The sequence below is a fragment of the Panthera tigris genome, chromosome A3 (assembly GCF_018350195.1).
Source record: "Panthera tigris isolate Pti1 chromosome A3, P.tigris_Pti1_mat1.1, whole genome shotgun sequence".
Taxonomy (NCBI): domain Eukaryota; kingdom Metazoa; phylum Chordata; class Mammalia; order Carnivora; family Felidae; genus Panthera; species Panthera tigris.
In genome coordinates, this window is record NC_056662.1 from 23426027 (window position 1) to 23448933 (window position 22907).

The 22907-nt window shown below is 42.7% G+C and overlaps 1 protein-coding gene and 1 long non-coding RNA gene across 4 annotated transcripts; one reads left to right on the plus strand and one right to left on the minus strand.

Annotated features, from left to right (window-relative positions):
• Positions 1 to 21920, plus strand: NFS1 (NFS1 cysteine desulfurase). Of its 3 annotated transcripts, none has more exons than XM_007073690.2 (13): positions 1 to 165; positions 784 to 893; positions 1619 to 1735; positions 2788 to 2871; positions 8072 to 8224; positions 11864 to 11957; positions 12624 to 12758; positions 16435 to 16592; positions 17018 to 17123; positions 17203 to 17284; positions 17913 to 17996; positions 18527 to 18616; positions 21253 to 21920. In XM_007073690.2, the coding sequence occupies exons 1-13, from the start codon at positions 69 to 71 to the stop codon at positions 21314 to 21316; spliced, it is 1374 nt and encodes a 457-aa protein (XP_007073752.2). In that variant the 5' UTR covers positions 1 to 68; the 3' UTR covers positions 21317 to 21920. The 3 variants fall into 3 exon arrangements, with proteins under 3 accessions (XP_007073752.2, XP_042836430.1, XP_042836431.1); XM_042980496.1 differs by having other exon boundaries at positions 16435 to 16469; XM_042980497.1 differs by lacking the exons at positions 1 to 165; positions 784 to 893 and adding an exon at positions 1016 to 1090.
• On the minus strand, positions 888 to 1733 carry LOC122237218. The gene is made up of 3 exons (XR_006215495.1): positions 1652 to 1733; positions 1076 to 1324; positions 888 to 972 (listed from the first exon to the last, which is right to left on the minus strand). It is a non-coding gene; the product is annotated as an uncharacterized LOC122237218 (long non-coding RNA).
• Positions 21921 to 22907: the final 987 nt, after the last annotated feature.

Sequence of the window (22907 nt, forward strand, 5' to 3'; positions counted from 1 at the left end):
CAGAACTTCCGGGAGCGTGTAGCAGAGTAGTGCCGCTGCTTCGGGCGGGGGGCTCTGCTAGCGGGACCATGCTGCTGCGAACCGCTTGGAGGCGGGCGGCCGCGGCTGTGCGGGCCGCTCCGGGACCCAGGTCCGAGGCGCCCGCTCGGGGGCTGCGCCTGCGCGGTACGCTCCGGGCCCCACTCACCGCCACCCTCCCTACTGGCGCGGACCTTCCCCCTTGGCGTGGCGACGCACCGGAATATTACCGAGTCTCCGTCTTCCGTCCGCTGCCCGGACCCCCTGACCCTGCTTCCTCGCTGCACCCCTCAAACTTTCTCAGGCCGGCCTTCAGTACGGTTGACTTCTCCGCGTCACCCTTCAGATTCTGCCCCACAGGCCCTCGGAGGCTTGGAGGCTCCGTCGGCCTTCAGATCTCTCCTGCACTTTTGGAGATGCTAGTCGTCCAGCCAGTCATCTTTGAAGGGGATCCTAGCTACGCCGTCTCCACACCCCTTCTAAATGGCTTTGCCCTTTTCGAACCCCCCCCCCCCCAACCAGGCAATTCGAATATTGACCCAGCATCCCCTTCCAAAAACATGGTCTCTCTCCCTTCCCTCCTTTTACAGTTTGTTTAAGTTCGCTGATGTTTTGTTTCCTTTTCCATTGAGATTCAACCCCAGCATCCTTTTAGCTTATCTCACCTACATCCAACGTTCACCTGCTGTTTTGGATACCCTGTGGCCATAGTTGCGTTCTTCCACGCTTGGCCACTTCATACCTTTTTTTTTTTTTTTTTGTCAGTTGTAGATAATGCCCCCCAGTCCGCTGTTCCCTCAGATACAGCCACTGCTCCGGACGTGGAGTCAGTGCTGCGACCTCTGTATATGGACGTCCAAGCTACAACTCCTCTGGTAAGGATAGAGGGGCAGCTTTCCCCAAGGCTATTTATAACATGTTGCAGAAGTGACAATGCACATAAATGACTGGATCCTGCAGAAGAGAGAGACATTGAGAAGTGTGTGTTGGGAAAAGCAATGAGCCAGGAGTCAGGAGGCTTAATTTGTAATCCACTAAAAATGGCTCTGCTACTTACCAGCTGTTGACCTTGGTGAGATCACTTCAATGTAGGCACTTTGGTAGTAGTTAAATGCATAGGCTCTGGAATTAGCTGGATTGCCACTTACTAATAACTGTGTGAATTTGGGCAAGTATTACGTGGGTTAAAAGACATAAAGCAGCCCTTTAAACAGAGCCTGGCACATGATAAGCACTTCGATATTAATGGAAGGTTTCATCAACATGTGGACTCTTGTCATGTCCTGGCCCTTGTAGATCACATAGCCTGGCAGGAATGGAAACATGCAGAAATATCTATCAGGACAAGGCAATGTTTGTAGATTACCTGAGGAGATGGTAGAAGAATCATCTGGTAGAATGATTTAAGATGGGTTGAGAGTGGGAGTATGTTAGGCTGATGTTTGTTTAGTACCTAAGGGGATAGAAGAATGAGGCTTTGTCTAAGCAGTGTCTGAGGGGTTGGGAGTGTGTTGAGGTAGGTTGGGCAAGTCTGAGGGGATGGAGTGGGGCTTGAGTTACCTATGGACTCAAAGACACTGATATATTCTGTCGTGCTCAGGACCCTCGGGTGTTGGATGCCATGCTCCCTTACCTGGTCAACTACTATGGAAACCCACACTCCCGGACACATGCTTATGGCTGGGAGAGTGAGGCAGCCATGGAACGTGCTCGCCAGGTTGGTATAGAAGACTCTAAGAGATTCTGATGTCAGAGGTTCAGTGGACTGTGGGAGGCATTTCCTTGGTAACTCTGGGTGGAGGTGGAAGTGGTTTGGGGCTCTTTCTGGAGGAGATTTAGTGAGCAGGCCTTGGAGTCCCCCTGAAAGCATTTTATTAGTTTTTATTTTTCCTAACTAAATGATCTTTGGAATTTTATCTAATTTCTCTAAACCTCAATTTCCTCACGTCGAAGTGGAGATTGTAATAGTTCCTGCTTGTTAGGATTATTGTGTGGTTAAATGAGATCTTGCTGGTGATGTGTTTATTAACACAATGCCACAATGCTTATACATACTAGGAGCTCAACAAGTGATTTTTAAGAAATCAATATTATTATTATTTTGTGTTTTTTTTACGTTTATTTATTTATCTTTGAGAGAGAGAAAGAGAGCCTGTGCATGAGTGGAGGAGGGGCAGAGAAAGAGAGAGAGAATCCAAAGCAGGCTCCCTGCTCAGTGTGGAGCCCGACTCGGGCCTTGATCCCACAACCACAAGATCAGGATCTGAGCTGAAGTCAAGAGTTGGAAGCTTAACCCACTAAGCCACCCAGGCACCCCTATTATCATTGTTTATCAGATGTGAAAAGAGCCTCAGATCTGGGATGTAACTGAATCTACCCCTTTTCTTTTTTTTTAATTTTTTTTTTTTAACGTTTATTTATTTTTGAGACAGAGAGAGACAGAGCATGAATGGGGGAAGGGCAGAGAGAGAGGAGACAGAATCGGAAGCAGGCTCCAGGCTCTGAGCCATCAGCCCAGAGCTCGACGCGGGGCTCGAACTCACGGACCGCGAGATCGTGACCTGAGCTGAAGTCGGACGCTTAACTGACTGAGCCACCCAGGCGCCCCGAATCTACCCCTTTTCTGACCCTAGAGGGTGCAGAGCTTCTTGGACAGTTGATAGAATGTAGTGGCATACTTTTTGATCCAGAGCTCTGTCCCAGCTGTGTCTGCAGTTGCATTCTTGCCTGGGAAACTGGTGTTATTTATCTCTGTTTCTTGGTTTGCAGCAAGTAGCATCTCTGATTGGGGCTGATCCTCGTGAGATCATTTTCACCAGTGGCGCTACTGAATCTAACAACATAGCAGTTAAGGTAAGAGAACCAGAGGGCATATCTGGGCTTTCCTGACTTGGGAGATGGTGTCCCTCCATCATCTGGACTCGTATATGTATTTCCCAGCCACCCATGCCTACCTTATTGTGAATAAAAGACACAGACAAACATGTGCTCTTTCCGATTTGTTGCTTCCTTCAACCCTTTGTGATCTACTCCATCTAAGTCTTTGCTTCTGTTGAACTGAGTTCATTGAGATAGTTGGGCATGAAAGGAGGTGGCTCTTTAGCCATTGACCACTGGTGTTTTGGATGGCAGCTATTTCGGGGAGTAGATAATGGTGACTCAGACTTTTTCCCCATCCTTCTGATTTAGTCACAGAGAAGTCCAGCATCCACTTGCAGTTGGGAGTGCTTCTCTGCTTCTGGTTACCAGCTACACCCTTACATATGTGATTTGAGGGCTGCCTTCCTCTCAGCCTTCCCTTTTTTTTCTAATGAGATCTGTTTGCAACAGTTCTCTTCCCTCCCTCCCTTCCTACCTTTCTTAGATTTTATTTTTAAATAATCTCTACACCCAATGTGGGGCTCGAACTTACAACCCTGAGATCAAAAATTGCATGCTCCACTGACTGAGCCAGCCAGGTGTCCCTCCTGTTTATTTAGATGCTCCCATCTTGAAGTACTGGTTGCTATGCCTCTGCAGGCATTCACTTCATTGTGGTGTCTCTCCCAATCAGATGGGTCCCCCAACATGTGGTGATGGGGAACCAATCCATGGAAGCTGGTGGCATAGGCAGTGAAAGGATTCACCCAAGTCAGAACAAAGGAGATAGAAGGAGGCAGTGGGTGGGGGCTGTTTTTAAAGGGGGAAGGTGAGGAGCTAGGGGCGCTTATGCAGTTTTCCCTTTTTTGGTAGCTATGCGTTGTTGGAAGTAGCCCTTTTGTTAGTTAGGGCCTAAGGATATTTCGAGGTGGGTCGCCTAATGGGCCTGTCTGTATTCAGCCAGGTGGTCATGGTGGGTCCTTTTGCCTGGATCAGGTTTCTATTGCTCAAGCCTGTTGTCTAAAAGAGGTCTCTTCATTCATCACCCATTCTGAGATCAGTCACTCTATCCTTGGGTTTGTGGTGCTAACAAAAGTAAAATTCAACTCTCAATAGTCATGCTGGTGTCTCATATAACTTAATCATATTGGACTGGGCTTGGTTGCCAGGACCACTTGTGTAAATACCAAGGCTCTGAGAAAGTGTGGGCTACTGTAGGTTCAACTGTCTCCCTCACTTCTCACCTTTATCTCTCAACTGTGCTGCCAGTATTGGTTTTTCTGAGCTTAGATTGGGTGTAGGAGGCCTGGGACAGGCTCCAGAGTCATCAGTACTCTGCCTGATTCTGTTAGCAGGAAGGTGTCCTTCCTTTGGAATGCAGAAACCAGACCCAAAGTGGAGATCCTTCCAAAAATGGGGATGATTTCTGGAATGGGGAATATTTTTTAAAACTTTGAAAATGTTTGCTTTGAAAGTCTCTGCTGTTCCCAAACCTAGAGGTGAGGGATTGCTAAGAATAGTTGTGAGTTTTCCCCTTAGTCTCCTGAATAGGAGACTATTCTGTCTGTCTGTTTAGACAGAGGATTTGACACTGTGGGTGACAGATAGGAGAGAGTGGAAGGAGGTGGGGAACTTTTAAATGTTTCCTTTTTATGTTCCTTATCCTCAAGAACATAGTTTTCATGTAGTTATAATTTTGGCCTAATTAGTTTTATATTCTGCTTTTAAGGTAGTATTCTATAAGCTTGTGGGGGTAATGGGGTGGCACATTTTATTTCTTTTAACTCCTTTTTTAAAATTTTTAAGTGTTTTTTTAATTTATTTTTGAGAGAGAGAGAGAGAGAGAGAGAGAGAGTGAGAGAGAGTGCGAGCAGGGGAGGGGCAGAGAGAGAGAGACACACACACAGAATCCAAAGCAGGCTCCCGGCTCTGGGCTGTCCGCACAGAGCCCAATGCGGGATTTGAACTCATGAAATGTGAGATCATGACCTGAGCCAAAGTCGGACGCTTAACCGACTGAGCCACTAGGCACCCCTCCTTTCACTTTTTTTTCAGTGTTTGTTTATTTATTTTTGAGAGAGAGCACAAGCTGGGGAGGGACAGAGAGAGGGAGAGGGAGACCCGGAATCTGAAGCAGGCTCCAGGCTCCAGGCTCCAAACTGTCAGCATAGAGCCTGACACAGAGCTCGAATCCATGACCTGTGAAATCATGACCTGAGCCAAAGTCAAATGGACACTCAACTGACTGAACCACCCAGGGGCCTCTCCTTAACTTTTAAAGGTAATCTGTGCAGGGATGCTCCTGGCTGGCTCAGTCCTTAGAGCCTGCAACTCTTGATTGTGGGGTCATGAGTTCAAGCCCCACATTGGATGTGGAGGTAAAATAAGTGAATAAATACATCTTAAAAAAATAAAAATAAAAAAATAAAGGTAATCAGTGTATATGTGATGAGATTTTTTTAACCCTATAGAAAAGTTTAACATAAAGTATCTAGAGCCTGGGCGGCTCAGTCACTTAAGCATCTGCAACTCTTGATTTCAGCTTAGATTGGGATTGAGCGCCTGTTGGGTTCTGTGCTGAGCACGGGGCCTGTTTAGGATTCTCTCTCTCTGTGTCTGAAAAATAAATAAACATTAGAAAATAATTTAAAAAGAAATAATAATTTAAAAAAAGTGTAAGTCTTCCTCTTCTTTCCCTCTTATTCTGGCCCTGAATCCTGTTCTGCAAAGTTAATTCTAAACTAATTCTGTTTAGTATTGTTCCAAGAAAAAGAATTATACATACATATATTGTATTTTAATATTTAATAATTTAATCATTATCCATACATATGTAATTTTAATATTTTCACAAACTGTAGCATGCCATATTTATTCTTCTGTAACCATTTTTTTTTTTTAATTTTTTTTTAACGTTTATTTATTTTTGCGATAGAGAGAGACAGAGCATGAACGGGGGAGGGTCAGAGAGAGGGAGACACAGAATCTGAAACAGGCTCCAGGCTCTGAGCTGTCAGCACAGAGCCCGACTCGGGGCTCAAACTCACGGACCGCGAGATCATGACCTGAGCCGAAGTCGGCCGCTTAACCAACTGAGCCACCCAGGCGCCCCGTAACCATTTTTTTAAAACAAATTGAGCTTTTTTTTTTTTTTTTTTTTTTTACAAATTGAGCTTTTATGCTCTTTTAAAAATTTATTTTTTAATGTTTATTTATTTTTGAAAGACAGAGTGCAAGCGGGGGAGGGGCAGAGAGAGAAGGAGACGCAGAATTTGAAGCACGCTCCAGGCCCCAAGCTGTCAGCATAGAGCCTGATGTGGGGTGTGAACTCATGGACTGTGAGATCATGACCTGAGCCAAAATCAGATGCTTAACCGACTAAGCCACCCAGGTGCCCTCTTCTGTAACCATTTTTAAAAAATATTTATTTTGTGAGAGAGAGTGAGCATGTGCAAGTGGGTGAGGGGCAGAGAGAGAGAAAGAGGGAGAGAGAATCTCAGTGCAGAGCCCGATGTGGGGCTCCATCTAATGAACCATGAGATCATGACCTGAACCAAAGTCAGGAGTCTGACACTCAACCAACTGAGCCTCCCAAGCACCCCTATTCTTTTGTAACTATTGATAACATACCCTATGTTCTTCCATTTCAAACTCCATAATTTTTGATATAACTACATTCTTTTTCATGGAGTTGTGTTATCATCGTTTACTATTCACTACTTTATTGTTGGATGTGTTTAATTTTTCCATTTTTTTAAAGATTGTAAATATGAGAACATATTTCATCTTTATGGCTTGATCTGTCTTTTGAAATATTCCCCTAAGGTAAATTTCCAAAAGAGGAATCACAGTTAAACAGTGTGAATACAGCTTTTAAGACATCTTTCTAAATGATTTTCTGAAAAGATTGTAGCATAAATACTGCCATTAGCAAGGAATGAGTTCATGAGTTTCACTTTTACACTGACAGCTTTGGGTATCAGTATCAACATATTTGCATGTTTTGCTATTTAAGTAGAAATAAAGAGAGGGGCTTTTTCCTGGGATGCGAGGAAATCTACCAGGGGTATATTTTCTTTTTTTAATTTTTTTTGATGTTTATTCATTTTTTGATAGAGCATGAGTGGGGGAGGGGCAGAGAGAGAGGGAGACACATAATCCCAAGCAAGCTCCAGGCTCTGAACTGACAGCACAGAGCCCAACACGGGGCTCTAACTCACGGACCATGAGATCATGACGTGAGCTGAAGTTGGACGCTTAACTGACTGAGCCACCCAGGTGCCCCAACCTGTGGGATATTTTCTACCTGTGGTATAATAAATATATTTGGTCTTCCTTCTGTTCCTGGCACAGAGCCTCAAAAATCCTTGGAGTTTCCTGAATAATAGAAATGTCTTTTGTTATTTATTACAAACCCCTTTGGACCATAATCTAACGTTATAGTAACGAAGTGACTCATGGTGGCCCCTTAGTTGCAAAGGACAGGCTGCCACTCCAGAAGGACAAAGCATGTGATTAGAGGATTGGAACTTTCAGCTCTACTTTCCTCAGGGCAAGAGAGGGGGACTCGAGATTGAGTTCAGTCCTGTGGCCAGTGATTTAATCAGTCATGTCTCTGTAACAAAACCCCCATAAAAACCCTGGACAATAAGGCTCGGAGGATCTTCCAGGTTGGTGAACTCATGGATGTGCTGGGCAGGTGGCATGCCTGGATTTACAAAGACAGGGCATGGAAACTTTGTGCCCTTCCCCTCCTCAGACCTCGCCTATGCATCTCTTCCATTTGTCTGTTCCTGAATTATATCCTTTATAATAAAACTCTAATAGTGTAGTGCTTTCAGTGAGTTCTGGGAGTCATTCTGGTGAATTATTGAACCTTAGGGGGCTGTGGGAAGTCCTGAATTTGTAGCCAGCTAGGCAAAAGTCCTGGGGAGTGGCTTGTGACACCTGGGCCTTGTGGCTGACATCTGAAGTGGGGTTAGTCTTGTGGACATGAGTCCCTTCATCTGTGGGGCTTGCACTAACTTAGGGTAGTTAGTGTCAGAATTAAGTTGAATTGTAGGATATATACTTGGTGTCACAGAGTTAATGTTGGAGCACAGAACCCTTGCCTACTTTTTCTTTCAAGTGGGATTGAAGTGCTTGCTGTCTCTCTGAGCATATTCTCCTTCCTTTCACCACCACCAATCTCTAGGGGGTGGCCAGGTTCTATAGGTCACGGAAAAAACACTTGATCACCACTCAGACAGAGCACAAATGTGTCTTGGACTCCTGCCGTTCACTGGAAGCTGAGGGCTTTCAGGTCACATACCTCCCGGTGAAGAAGAGTGGGATCATCGACCTGAAGGTAGGAGTGGCTACTGGCAGAAGGGGCAACATAGGAGGGGCTTGGTTTCAGCCTGTAAATTTGTGTTTTTAGCCTCAGTCAGAGCTTGAAGGACTAGACCTAATGGTGAGGGGGAACTTAGAGCAATAGGCCTGGGAGAGAAACTGAGCATATGTTTCCCCTTGAGTGTGTATTGTCTTCCTTTTCTCTGGAGGATTTCTCAGCTTGGTCAGTGCTTCCTGGTTTATATGAGGACCACTGGGTGTCTGTGCAGGATGCCAGGGACTCAACACTCACCATGGCAAAGCTCTGGCCTCCTCCTTCCCTGTACTTAGTTTCTCATCCCTCTAAAGAAGAGCTGTAGTTTTTGTGAAGAATATTTCCCTTTGTGGCCCATATCCTTATATGTACATTTTGGGTAGTGAGGTCATGCATCTTGTCCACCAGATTTTGGATACCAGCATCCCTAGTCAAATCCTAAGATACAGTTTGTGGACAGAGTCCTGTCATATGCAAGTAGAGATAGTTTCATTTCTTTGTTGCCAACCTGGATGCCTTTTTTTCTTCTTGCCCAGTTGCCCTGGCAAAACCTACTAGTACAAAGTTGAATAGAAGTGGTGAGAATAGACACCCTGTTTTGCTCCTGATCTTGGATGAAAGCTTTCCCCATAAATATGATGTTAACTGGATTTTTCATAGTTGCTCTTGCATAAATGTCCTTTGTTAGACTGAAGAAGTTCTCTTCCAAGTTTTTTGATTTTGATATTGTTGGTGTTGTTATCATGAAAGCATTTTGGTTTTATGAATTTTTTTTGGTGCTTATTGAGGTAGTCATATGTTTTTTTTCTCTATTAATATGGTGTATACATTGACAGGTTGCTGGATTTGGTTTCCTAGTATTTTGTTAAAGATTTTTGTATATCTATATTCATTAGGGATATTGATCTGTAGTTGTGTGATATCTTTGTCTGGTTTTGATATCAGGGTAATACTGGTCTCAGAATAGACATGTTGGTTCTAACCTACTGTTTCAGTATTGATGACCACTGCACCCTTCATACAACCCTCCATTTCAGCCACACTGCCTGCACAACTCCTTGATATGCCCTGGTCAGTCCTGCTGTGGGCCTGTCTCACATATCCCCTCACCTTTGATCTGTTGTCCTTTTCTTTGCACATACCTTAATTTTCTCCCTCTTTTAAAAAAGTTAGCTCAGAAAAAAAAAAAAAAAAAAAAAAAAAAAAAGTTAGCTCAGGCTCACTTCTTCGCTGAAGTCTTTTTGGATGCTCCAACCCCTTTAAATACGTTAGTTTTTTGTTTTTTTTTTTTTTCCCCAGATTCCTTAAATTCCTTAATGGCTTTTTACTTCTGTGCTCTGTTGTATGTTTATGCCTATCTCTCCACTAGATTAAGTCTCTTGAATGCTAGGAGCACTTTTTTTCTGCCTTTTTATTTCTCATAATACTTCACATGTGTCTTTTTCCACCTCATAGTATTTATTATGCCTTAGCGTCTGGCACTAGGGACACAAGGATTAACAAGACAAGCTCAGTCCCTGCCTTCAGGGAGCTTACATTCTAGTGAAGAGGACAGTTAACATAGAAACAAATGAAATAATTACAAATTGGGATAACTGCTATGAAGGAAGCAAACAAGAAACTGAGAGAAACATGACATTGAGAACCTCTATTAGACCAGTGTCAGGGAAAGCAGGATGTTGGTAGGCTGATTAATAATTCCTTTAAGATAACATTTTAGTCAGATGAGGTCCCTGCCTCAGTGCTGTTACCAGTAACCTTGTTTTTTGCTACTTACTTTGTTGTTTGCAGCTTACTCTGACCACCTTATATAGGAAAGGCTGTCCCTTTTTTAATTAAACTTGTAATTTTTAATAAAGATAGTTTTTATTATTTTGTTTTTATTTTAGAGAGAGAGAGCACAAATGGGGGAGAAGGGCAAAGGGAGAGAGAGAATCTCAAGTAGGTTCCACCCTCAGCACAGAGTCTGATGTGGGGCTCGATCCCACAATTCTGGGATCATGACCTCAGCTGAAATACAGAGCCAGATGCTCAGCTGGCTGAGCCACCCAGGCTGTTTTTATTTATTTGTTTTATTTTATTTTTTTTGAGAGAGAGAGGGGTGGAAGGTAATGACAGAAGGAAAGGGAGAGAGAGAATCTTAAGCAGGCTCCACTCCCGGGGTAGGGGAGGACACGGGTATTGCCCCTAAACTTTTTAAATAATTGTAGATTCACATGTGGTTTTAAGAAATAATACAATGAGATCTCATGTACCCTTTACCCAGTTTCCCCCATGATAATATCTTGCAAAAGTATAATCCAGTATCCAACCAGGTGTTAAAAATAAGCCCATCGACCCTATCAAAGGAGGGATGCAGAGACTCAGAGCACAGTGATGTGAGGCTTTTATCAGTGTTCTTCCAAGAGCAGGTATCTGATGGACAGTCATACTTAGGGCAGTTACAGCAGACAATTTATCTCGTAGCATGCAAGTCCCTCCCCTGGTTCCTCATTGGCTGAATACTACAGAGGTTACTGCCTTATCTGGACATTGCCTATGCACACGTAAGGCAAAAAGTAGTCTGGTTGCAACAAATGTACATTCCCTGAGGTGACGCAGAGACTTTCAGTCCCTCCTCCCTTTGTTCTTTGGTGCATACTCATTGCAAAGCCCGCAAAAATAAGCCCACGAAACAGAGAGGGGAAGAAGAACCAGAAAGTGAAGTGTCTAAAGGTTTGGGACTCCATTGTGGAGGGGTGGGTTTCGTATATTTCCAGTGTGTTGTAATCCTATTGTTAATTAGATAGCAGAACTTTTATTTGGTATTTCTGAAAATGAATCATCTCCCTTATTTCTCACACAGGGTAATGACTTGGATAGAGTCTGCCAATCTTGTTCTCATTTTCCCAGTTTCACTTGTGCTTATTCGTCATGTGTAGGTTTGTGTAACTACCATCACTGTCAAATTATAGTTTCCTCACTGCAGTGATGCTTCATGTTCTGTTAAAACCACTAATTTGATCTCCATTTCTTTAATTTGTCATTTCAATAATGTTACATAAATGGAATCATAAAGTATGTAACCTTTCGGGACTGGCTTTTTTCACTTAGGGTAAGTCTGGCAAGCCATTTAGTTTGTTACGTGTCTCAGTAGTTTGTTCCTTTCTATCAGTTAGTCGTATTCCGTGGTATGGAGGCACCAGTTTGTTTAGCCAGTCACCCATTGAAGGACATCTGGGTTGTTTCTGGGTTTTGGCTGTTATGCCGAAAGCTGGTATGAACATTTATGTATAGGTTTTTTGTGTGAATCTGTTTTCATTTCCCTGAGATAAATGCACAACAGTGCAATTACTACATCATAGGTAATCTCATGTTTAGTTTTATAAGATGCAAAAACTGCCAGACTGTTTTCCGGTATGGCTGTATCATTTTAGGTTTGTATTAGTAGTAATAACCAAGTGTTTCAATGATGTAGTTTCTTTGAATCCTTGCCAGCATTGTGTTGTCACTATTTTTTTTTTTAACCACTCTGATAGGTGTTTAGTAAAAGGCCCCGTTTTAAGACTGAGCTTGCCCGTGTTCTGAGTTAGGGAGGATTTTGTTGGTACTATATAGTCTTCTTGCTCCTGATACTCTTAGGAATTAGAGGCTGCCATCCAGCCAGATACCAGCCTGGTCTCAGTCATGACTGTGAACAATGAGATTGGAGTGAAGCAGCCCATTGCAGAAATAGGTGAGTATCTTGGGTGGACCTTGATGCTTGCCCACCTCTGGGATCCATCTGAGGAGCAGGAGTGGTCTCCTGGGAGTGGGAGGGAGATCAAGGGAAAGGGAGTTTCAGTTCCTTGTTTAAAGACCTATTGTATATGGCATAGCCAGTATTTGAATCCAGGTCTAGTATCCTTTATGTTCTTTTCATTTAACTGCAGTTGGTGCCGAAACAAAACACTACCGTTTTTTTCTCTTCCTCTTTCACCTTTGTTACTTTAGAACATCTTGTTATTGTGCTCACTTAGAGTCAGAGACTCACTGTAACTCCTAGGACACATTAGGAAAAGATCTGCTAATCTTTGCTTCCTGGAAATTAAAAAGGATGTAAAAGTCAATTTGATGTATTGAAAGACCAGTGTTAACAAGGTAGGAAGAGTTTTATGCATCAGGATATCAGGCATGTTTTGATTTGGTGATTTGTATTTGCCCTTATTTAATCAAGGAAGCTAGCTGAGAATGACAGAGTGAGAGGGAGAGAGGGAAAGAGAGAGGAAGAGAAAGAAGTTACTATATGGCTAGAGGCTAATGCCAGATGCAGTTTTGCTTTAGAACTCATGGTACATTGTAGGATCACTGCCAGGTGACTTTCCAGCATTGTGCTATGATTTCCCCTTTGTTGTTTCCTCAGGACAGATTTGCAGTTCCAGAAGGGTATATTTCCATACCGATGCAGCCCAGGCTGTTGGAAAAATCCCACTTGACGTCAATGACATGAAAATTGATCTCATGAGCATCAGTGGTCATAAAATCTATGGTCCCAAAGGTACCAGCCCCTCCTTGAGTTCCTTTTCTCAGACCTCCTATTAAAACCCTAGACAGATGTTCCTTGAACTCATTTGGAATTACCATTGCTGTCAGAGGAAGCTGTACATTCATAGTGCTTTGCAGAATGCAGAATTGCTAATGCAAGTGTCCTTTAACAATAACCAAGAATGCTTGCCTATTTGTAGACTCTTGCAGCTAACTGTGTATAGCAGTCTATTGTTGCATGGTCTCTTTAGAAAATCCTTAGAAGGCAAGTAGTTTAATTTGGTTGAGGAACAAAGGGTTTTGTCATATCAAATTAAGCTAAATAAGTCCAGCTGTCTTGTCTTCCCCACTGTGATAGCAATGTTCTTTGAGTCCTTTATTCCCTATGTGTTTCTGTAGCCTGAGGAAGATTGCACTTTTATATCTCTTAGTATTTATTACTTTTTTTATTTTTTATTTTTTTTTAATGTTTGTTTATTTTTAAGAGAGAGAGGGAGAGAGAGAGCCGGGGAGGGGCAGAGAGAGAGGAAGACACAAAATCTGAAGTAGGCTCCAGGCTCTGAGCTGTCAGCACAGAGCCTGACACTGGGCTCAAACTCACAAACCACAAGATCATGACCTGAGCCAAAGTCAGACACTCAGCTGACTGAGCCACCCAGGCGCCCCTCTTGGTGTTTATTCCTAGATTTAATAGTCTGTATTCCTGTTAGCCTCTCAAGAGTGTGTTTCCTTTGGTCCTATTGGCCTAGGAATGTTTCCTAGCTAGAATTCTGTCTTGTCACTCCAGTCTTTGGGAAGAGACTTTTGTTTTCTATTTTATGGAGGTAGCCATAAAAACAAACAACAACTCCTCTGTCTCTGGGGTGAGGGCCTATGGGGTTGATAATGCTGGTACACATTCTGTGTACACCCTGAGCTGCACACCCTGAGGAAAAAGCTGTGATAGCTCCTGGAAGTATGTAAGATACCTTCTTTTCAAGGTTCCCAGAGGTTATAAAGAATGTTTTTGTGAGCTATTATTGAAAAAAAAATTTTTTTTAACGTTTATTTATTTTTTGAGAGAGCATGAGCGGGGGAGGGGCAGAGCGAGAGGGAGACACAGAATCTGAAGCAGGCTCCAGGCTCTGAGTTGTCAGCACAGAGCCCGACGTGGGGCTCAAACTCACAAACTGAGATCATGACCTAAGCCGAAGTCGGACACTTAACCAACTGAGCCACCCGGGCGTCCCTTGTGAGCTATTATTATTATTTTTTTTAAGTTTATTTATTTTGAGAGAGAGAGAGAGCTTGTGAATGAGCTTGCACAGGAGTGGGAGAGGGGCAGATAGAGAATCCCAAGCAGGCTCCCTTCTGTCAGCACCCAGCCTTAGTGGGCTCCTGAGATCATGATCTCATGAGGTCATGACTTGTGAGGAAATCAAGAGTTGGGCGCTCAACCGACTGAGCCACCCAGTCGCCGTATGAGCTATTATTTTAAAAGCACAACAGGTTGGGGCACGTTGAGCGTCCAGCTTTGGCTCAGGCCGTGATTTCACGGTTTGTGAGTTCTAGCCCTGCATGGGGCTCACTGCTGTCAGCGCAGAGCCTGCTTCAGACCCTGTGTCCACTTCCCCTTTCTCTCCCCCTCCCCTGCTTGTGCATATGTGCACACTCACTCTCTCTCTCTCTCTCTCTCTCAAAAAGAAATAAACATTATAAAAAGTAATAAAAAGTATAACAGGCATTCTATCTTTTATTAAAATGTTGCCTTTATTGGCTTTTATTGTAGATGTATCTATTTTGACAAAACCAATTGAGCAGAAGCTCTGATCAGCAATTAAATGTGTAGAGGTCTCTCACTACCCAAACTTATGCTTTCAGAAAGAAGGGGACTCAGTTGATTTAGATAACATTATGTCCTTCACTATGCAGACAGGGGTCTGTGCATATGCTCTCTGAACTTGGGAACCACAGAGATTCACATAGTCAGGATATTTGAATTTGATGAGGAAATGAAATATTTCTTGATTAAGTATCATTTGTTACATAAATTATTTCAAAACTGGGGTCCTTGGTAATAAATTTGGGAAGTACTGCCTTAGTTTTGATAGTACCTACAATCTCTGCCTAAGGAATTGTTCTTTGTGGAAGAAGATGAACTTTACCGAGTGGCCACACTGTTTAAAACCTTTGACTACTTTGTGAGTATCTTTGCACATTCATGCTCATATTTGGCATGAAATTCCTGTAAGTGGGTTTGATGGCTATTAAGTTATATACATTTTTTTAATGTCTATTTATTTTTGAGAGAGAGAGCATGCACGCGCAGGGGAGGGGCAGAGAGAGAGGGTAACAGGAGATCCAAAGTGGGCTCTATGCTGACAGCAGAGAGCCTGATGCAGGGCTCAAACCCACGAACCAGGAGATCATGACTTGAGCCAAAGTTGGATGTTTAACCAACTGAGCTACCCAGGTGCCCCTTAAGTTACATACATTTTTAAACTTTGATACACTGGGAGATTGTACTAATTTTTAATTCTATTCTGATCTATCCCTGTATTTGCCTCAGTTTTTTTTCTTTTTTTTACGATTTTATTTTTAAGTACTCTGTATACCCAGCGTAGGCTCAAATTTGAACATCCCCTAGATCGAGACTCGCATGCTCCACTGACTGAGCCAGCCATGCCCCCACCCGCTTTTTAACAATTTTATTCTATTTAGACAAGGTAGTATATTTACAAAGTTCTAAATTCAAAAGCTACAAAAAAGTACAAGGCCAGAAAGTCTCTCACTTCTGTCTACTTCTGTCTCATGTAGTTCTCCTCTGGGGAAGCTATTTTTTGAATATTTTTCTAGGATTATTCTATGCATTTACAAGGAGATATATATATATATATATATATAAGTATTTTTCCCCCTCCTCCTCCTCTGTTTTTACTCAGAAAATAGCTTATTATACTCATTGTTCTATTTCTTCCTTTTTTTCCACCTAATTATTTTTTAAATGTTTATTTACTTATTTGTTTTGAAAGAGAGTGAGAGAGCGAACGAGCAAGCATGCTAGGGAGGGGCAGAGAGAGTGAGAGAGAGAATTCCAAGCAGGCTCTGTGCTGTCAGTGTGGAGCCCAACATGGGGCTCGAACTCATGAACCTGAGATCATGACCTGAGCCAAAATCATGAGTCAGACGCTTAATCAACTGAGCCACCCAGGCACCAACCCCCGCCTTTTTTTAAGTAAAGTACAAATTTTATTCAGATTTCACCAGTTTTCCAACAGTGTATCTTGGAGATTTTAAAGTGGCAATACAAAAGGAGCTTCCTTTTTGTTTTATATACCAACTTTGTAATCCATTGTGTTGACGGTATCATAATTTATTTGCCCATTGCCTTGATGATGAATATGTGAGTTGTTTCTGGTATTTTGCTATTATGACTAATGCTGTATTTCATGATGTTATTTCAGACATGCATAGGAAGCTACTTTAAACCATTCGGTCATGACTCCTGGTAGTTACCTCATGATGTTAAATAATTTTGATAAATATCATGCTTTTACTTCTATTTCTCCTTTTCCTCTAACTTTTTTTATTTTGAAAAATTTCAAGCTTATGGAAAAGTTGAAAGAATATTTTGACCGCTTTTGAAAGTGAGATTTTGTTTCATCTGCCTTTTTCTTTTTTTCTCTTTTGTAACAAACTTTGTTTCCCAGGGGTTGGTGCCATCTACATTCGCCGCCGACCCCGTGTACGTGTGGAGGCCCTGCAGAGTGGAGGGGGGCAGGAGCGGGGTATGCGGTCTGGGACAGTGCCCACACCCTTGGTGGTGGGGCTGGGGGCCGCATGTGAGGTGGCACAGCAAGAGATGGAGGTATGGGGAGAGCAGTTCCCTTCCTCAACTTCTTCCCCTGTGCTGGGTCTCCACTTAGAGGGTTCTCAGCACAACTGAGTCAGACTTCTGCCGGAAGAGGAGGTTTAAGAAATCCTTCCTTGTCCCAGTGCTGCTGACATCTTGTTCGGAGGGAGGTGTTATGGGCTCCAAAATCCAGGCCTTTTCAGAAATTATTGGCTCACTTATTGGTAGCTTATTGGAACCATGTGTCCAGTTATTGAGCACCTTTGCATGCCAGGTGCTGTGCTCAGTGCTGGGGATACAGTGGTCTCCATGAGTAACACAGGATGATAGGTGGGTCTGATGCATAGTCCATTCTGGGCACTGGAATAGGACTCCTTGTCTTGTGTATTTCTGAGCTGCTAATGGTCACTATGCTTAGTCCTCCCTTGCCTGCTCCTCAGTATGACCATAAGTGGATCTCAAAGTTAGCAGAGCGACTGACAAAGAAAATAATGAATAGCCTTCCCGATGTGGTGATGAATGGGGACCCTGAGCACCATTACCCAGGTATGGACATGCCCTTTCTATCTCCATTCTGGAAGAGCCTGAGACTTTGCAACTCCTCTCACAGTGATTCTCTCTCCAGGTTGTATCAACCTCTCCTTTGCATACGTGGAAGGGGAGAGTCTGCTGATGGCACTCAAGGATGTTGCCTTATCCTCGGGGAGGTGAGTTGGACTGGATAGACAGGAAGGGCTCATCAGCCTGGCCTCTAAGTGGTATAAGACATTATTAGGCTTCCTAGTGTGGAGATGTCAGGCACAAGAGCTCCTGGTCATCTTGTAAGTGCCTGTTTTTTAGCTGGCTTGGCACTCGCTGAAGTTGGTGATCTTAGGAGGGCTTCCTGGGGTAGGACTTTGTGCCTTTTGTGGTCCCAGGAGATGCATGCATCTGCTCTAATGTTATACTAGCAGTTCTGTTGCAGAACCCCAGAATTGAAGGATGCTCCAAAGGCCACCAAGGGTTTAGCTGCCATCTAGGCTGGTACTGATGGTGTGTTCAACAATAGGAGAGTGAGCACCTGGTTCTCTGCTGCCTGTGGTTGTCAGTTCCAGTTTATGTGGTATCGTGCTCTGTCATGCTTTGGCAGTGTCCTTGCTGAAGGGTCAGAGGAGCTAGGGTCGCATCCCAGAAAATGCAGGCAGCATTGGGCCCTTTAGCTCTACCAGATTAGAATGTCTCTTGTATCTCCATATAATGACTTCAGGGACCTGGGGTGGGAGCAAGATGAGAGATTTGTGGCTAAAAGCAGATGCTGGTGACGAATTGAGCAAGACTCCTTGTCTTTCTTCTCAGTGCCTGCACGTCTGCATCCCTGGAGCCCTCTTATGTCCTTCGAGCAATTGGCACTGATGAGGATTTAGCTCACTCTTCTATCAGGTCAGTCGGTTGAGCTGCAACATTTATGAAAGCATCCTCTTTTGTATTCTTCACTTCCTGTTATAGTCTCCTCATACTTGTTTTTCTTATCCCTTCTTGATTCTTCTTGAAAGTTCCTAGAGCAGCAATTCTCAGACCTTATTGAGTATCCTCTGGAAGTTTGTGCAAGTTGAAGATTTCTTTCATTTATTTATTTATTTATTTCAGTTTGTAATAATTTATTTTTATTTATTTATTTTTTGACTTTTATTTATTTTTTTAATTTACATCCAAGTTAGTTAGCATATAGGAAAGTTGAAGATTTCTGAGTCTCACACTCAGAGATTCTGACTCACTAGGACTGGAAGAGAAATAGGAAACCTCTCGGTGACTCTAATATAGGTGATCCACAAACCCATGTTCTGAGAAACTCTGACCATGTTCTTTTCCCATGTTTTTTGTGGAATAGATTTTCATTGAGTATTTGCTGAATGAATTTACCCTGGTGCCAGAGTTCAGATGTGGAGCTCTTCTCTTACGCCTTTTTTCAGGTTTGGCATTGGCCGTTTCACTACAGAGGAGGAAGTAGACTATACAGTGGAAAAGTGCATTCACCATGTGAAGCGTCTTCGAGAAATGAGGTATGCAGTATGCCCCAGAGACCCTGTGGAAGAAATTGAAGTGCTGACCCTTCTCTTGCTCTCAGGCTATGTGTTCACACTGACAGAAACCAGCCTTTGAGAACACATGGATCTTAGGATTTAGAAGTTCCACAAAATTGGGGCTGCTGGCTGGCTCAGTTGGTAGAACATGTGACTCTTGATCTTGGGGTTATGAGTTCAAGCCCCATGTTGGGTGTAGAGCTTACTTAAAAACAAAACAAAACAAAAAAAAAAAGTTCCACAAAGCAAGAAGGTGAATCTCCTTGGCTACTTGTTTTCAGAATATGACAAAGTACTTTTAAAAACTAAAGAACTGGGGTGCCTGCATGGCTCAGTTGGTTAAGCATCCGAATCTTGATTGAGGCTCAGGTCATGATCTTGAGGTTCATGAGAATCGAGCCCTGCATCAGGCTTTGCACTATTAGTGTGGAGCCTCCTTGGGATTCTCTCTCTCCCTCTCTTTCTGCCCCTACTCCTGTGTGTGCACTTTCTCTATCAAAATAAATAAACATTTTAAAAAAAACTAAACAACTACATAAATTCAGATGCTTTTCATTATTATAGTATTAATAGTTGTCATTGCAGCAATATCAATACAAAATTAGGAATTTGTAGACTAACTAGAGAAAAATCTCCCTTTAAGATAGAGATTCTTACTTTGGGTTCTGCGACTAGACTTCAGGAGGTATACGATAGCCCTGAATTGTATGCTAAGTGTTGTTTTGTTGTGCATTTTCTTTGAAAGAAAGTCCATAGTTTTCATCAAATTCTCAAAGATTAAGAACTACTACTCAGAGTGTTCTTTGTAAAAGTCTTTATAAGTAAGGTCAAGAGATGCTTTGTCAGCCAACTGCCACTAGGGCTTCCCTTAGTAGCCATAGAGCTCCACTTCTTCCTGGAGACATTGAGGCCTCTGGATTTTTTCAGAGCTCTGTCCTGGTTAAATTCAACTTTCAAGATTCTCTTGGTCTAGTTATTAAGAGTGAAAAAGTTCATATATATATACTCTTCTTCCTTTGACAAACTTTCTGAGGCCTTTCTGGGCTCTCAATTTTCCTTCCCAGGGTCTAGTTGTATTGCTTAAATATCTACTGCTTCCTTAATTTTCTTAGGCTCAAGATTCCTCCTTGGCTTGATTTTTTGGTACTCTGGCACACTCAAAGGGCATTTCTACTAGACCATGCCGCAAAGCCTTATTCTTCTTATCTGTGTGGCTTCAGCATCTTCCCCCTATTCCTTGTGACCTTTACAAACTGAATTGAACCTAGTTTCATTAGCCCTCAGCTAAAGCTTTATTTTGTTTTAATTTATTTTATTTTAGAGATAGAGAGCACGAGGAGGGGAGAGGGGCAAAGGGAGAGAGGGAGAGAATCTCAAGCAGCTCCGTGCTCAGTGCGGAGCCTATGTAGGGCTCAATCTCACAACTGTGAGATCATGACCTGAACCAAAATCAAGTCGGACACTTAACCAGCTGAGACACCCAAGCACCCCTAAAGCTTTATTTTGTGAGTCTATGACAATAAGAGACCTCTAAAAAGAAAAGACAGGGGCATTTGGGTGGCTCAGTCGGTTAAGCGTCGGACTTTGGCTCAGGTCATGATCTCATGGTTCATGAGTTCAAGCCCCGCATCGGACTCTGTGCTGACAGCTCAGAGCCTGGAGCCTGCTTCAGATTCTGTGTCTCCTTCTCTCTCTGCCCTTCCCCCACTTGTGCTCTGTCTTTCTCTCTCTCTCTCTCTCTCTCTCTCTCAAAAATAAATAAACATTAAAAAAAAAAAAAAAGACAGGAAGGAGGTTGCTAACTTTAAGGAGCCATGAAAAATGTCATACATAGAAAGGTATGCTGGGAATGCATGGTGTAAAGGAGAGGGATAAGTCAAGAATAGAATGAAATTGCATAGAAAAAAAGTAACTGGGGAAATACAAACCACACATTCCATGGTCAAAATACATTGAAGTAATATCTGGTCTGGGAATATTGTCTAAGGCATTCAAGCTGAAGGGAATCAGAGCTTAGTAGTTATTTCTCAGCAGTAGTTCTTGTATGAGATGGAATGCTCAGGTCTAAGATCGAAGAGTTACTTTTGAATTGGAATCACAGTCAAACTCTGGGACGATGAGGCTGGTAGGAATTGGATAAGAGTGCTATATACCCAGATAAATTAAGGCTAAGCTCTAGCCCCACCTGAGAAATAGAGTAAAACCCAGAAAGAAGTATTGAAAAGTGATCCATGTGTGGTGGGGATGAATAGAGAGGCTGAAACTTGCTTACACAGGTCCTAAGGGTCTTGGTTCCACAGGGAGACTGTGTCCATAGTCTCTCATGAATGGGATGAGAGCTTCTTGAATGTGACCACAACCTGATGCCATTGGCTTGGCCCCACTGGAGCTGAGTCTAGGGTACCCAGTTATTGTTTGCTGGCAGCTGTGGAGATGTTAGAGCTGACAAGGATTTAGAGAGAGCTGGGAAACACTTGCTAACCTTGGGTCTGTCAGGGCAAGGAAGTGGAGAGACAAGAAGAGATGGAGACAAGTCAGGGCTCAGGGGTCAGAGACCAATGTTGGCTATTTCCTATCTAAGCCCTAACTCACTCAGTTTCTCTTTTCTTTGGCAGCCCTCTCTGGGAGATGGTACAGGATGGCATTGACCTCAAGAGCATCAAGTGGACACAACACTAGAAGAGTAGGCCTCTGACTTTGTGCTGACCTGGCTTCTGCCTCACCAACCCATGCTCACCTGGGTATCTTGTTACACCCAGTGGGCGCTTCATGTTCAAACCACAATTGGTGTAGCCCAGTTGACTTCAGCATTTGTCCACCTCCAAGATAGAAACAACAAGAAAACTATCTTTCCTGAGCCTCAGCTCCTTTGTTGGAGAACACTCAACATTTCTCTTCAGGAGTCCTTCTCTGGTCTTACAGTGAATGGATATTCTTGGTGGGGAGAGCCCGAGGAACTAGAAGAAGTTTCTTTGTTCAGGGGCCTCAGTGATCTATGTGGACTTTTGAATGTTGCTTACTACTGCTCAGCAAGACTGATTCCTTCAGGAGCAAGCATAATCAACTATTTAATTTCTTTTTTGGTCCCAAAGGCCACCTCTTCATGTTGTAGACTGAACAGCAAGTTTCTTAGAAGGCTTGTCTCCTGTTCTTGTCCTTCATTTCTTTTGACCTAATGAAGCTAAAAATATCTATATGCCTCCATCTACTCTTCTAATAATTTATGTTTCTTTTTTAAAAATTGTTAATTTGCAGATTAGAGAAATAAAATAACCTTCCTCCATTTAATTTGTGACTTTATGAAAGTCTCAGGGAAAATTCCATGCCGTGCTTGGGAATCATGGAGCAGACTACCACTCCACTTGATTTCCATAGATGACTGTCTGCTTGTATAGCTCTTCATTCATCAGTTATTTGAGTGGCTGTCAGGAGCCTAACATTCCTCTGAGTATTGGACCAAAAGACCCTGCCCTCATTGAGCTTTCATTCTAGTAGAGAAACAAAAAATAAATAAACAAATAAAGCTATTATTGATTGTGATGGGTGCTATAGAAGAAATATAATGGTAAGAGGAAATAACAGGGAGAAACTACTATGCTAGGTATGCTAGGAAACCTTTTCTAAGGAATGTTACTTAAGCAAAAACCTGATTTCCAGCCACGAACTAGAGATGAATGAGAAATTAGAAGCAACTGGAAGAGCAAAGGGCCTGAGGTATGAAAAAGCATGATGTGTTTGAGAAACCTGTAGAGGGCAAATGCAGTTTCCATTTGTGGGTCTGACACTGTAGGTGGATAGTTACCAGCACTAAAAAATCAAGAGAAAAAATAGATTACATTGGCATATTTTAAGTATTTTTTTGTTTTTTACTTTTTAAAAAAAGTTTATTTATTTTTAAGTAATCTCTACACCCATGTGGGGCTAGAAATACAACCTGGAGATCAATAGTCTCATGCTCATGACTGAGCCAGCCTGGTAACCCTTAAGTATTTTATTTGTATTATATATTTGAATGTGTATACCTGGTTGCAAATGTATTATGTGAGTGATGGTCAAAAAAGTTTGAAAGCTACTAGCTAGAAGTATGGTAAATACAGGTAGACAGGAGGAGGAAAATTTTAAATAAATTTTTCACTATGAATAATTTCTTTAAAGTTTATTTATTTTGAGAGAGAGCACTCAAACGAAGGAGAGGCAGAGAGAGAGAGAATCCCAAGCAGGCTTCACACTGTCAGCACAAAGCCTGACACGTGGCTCAATCTCACAAACT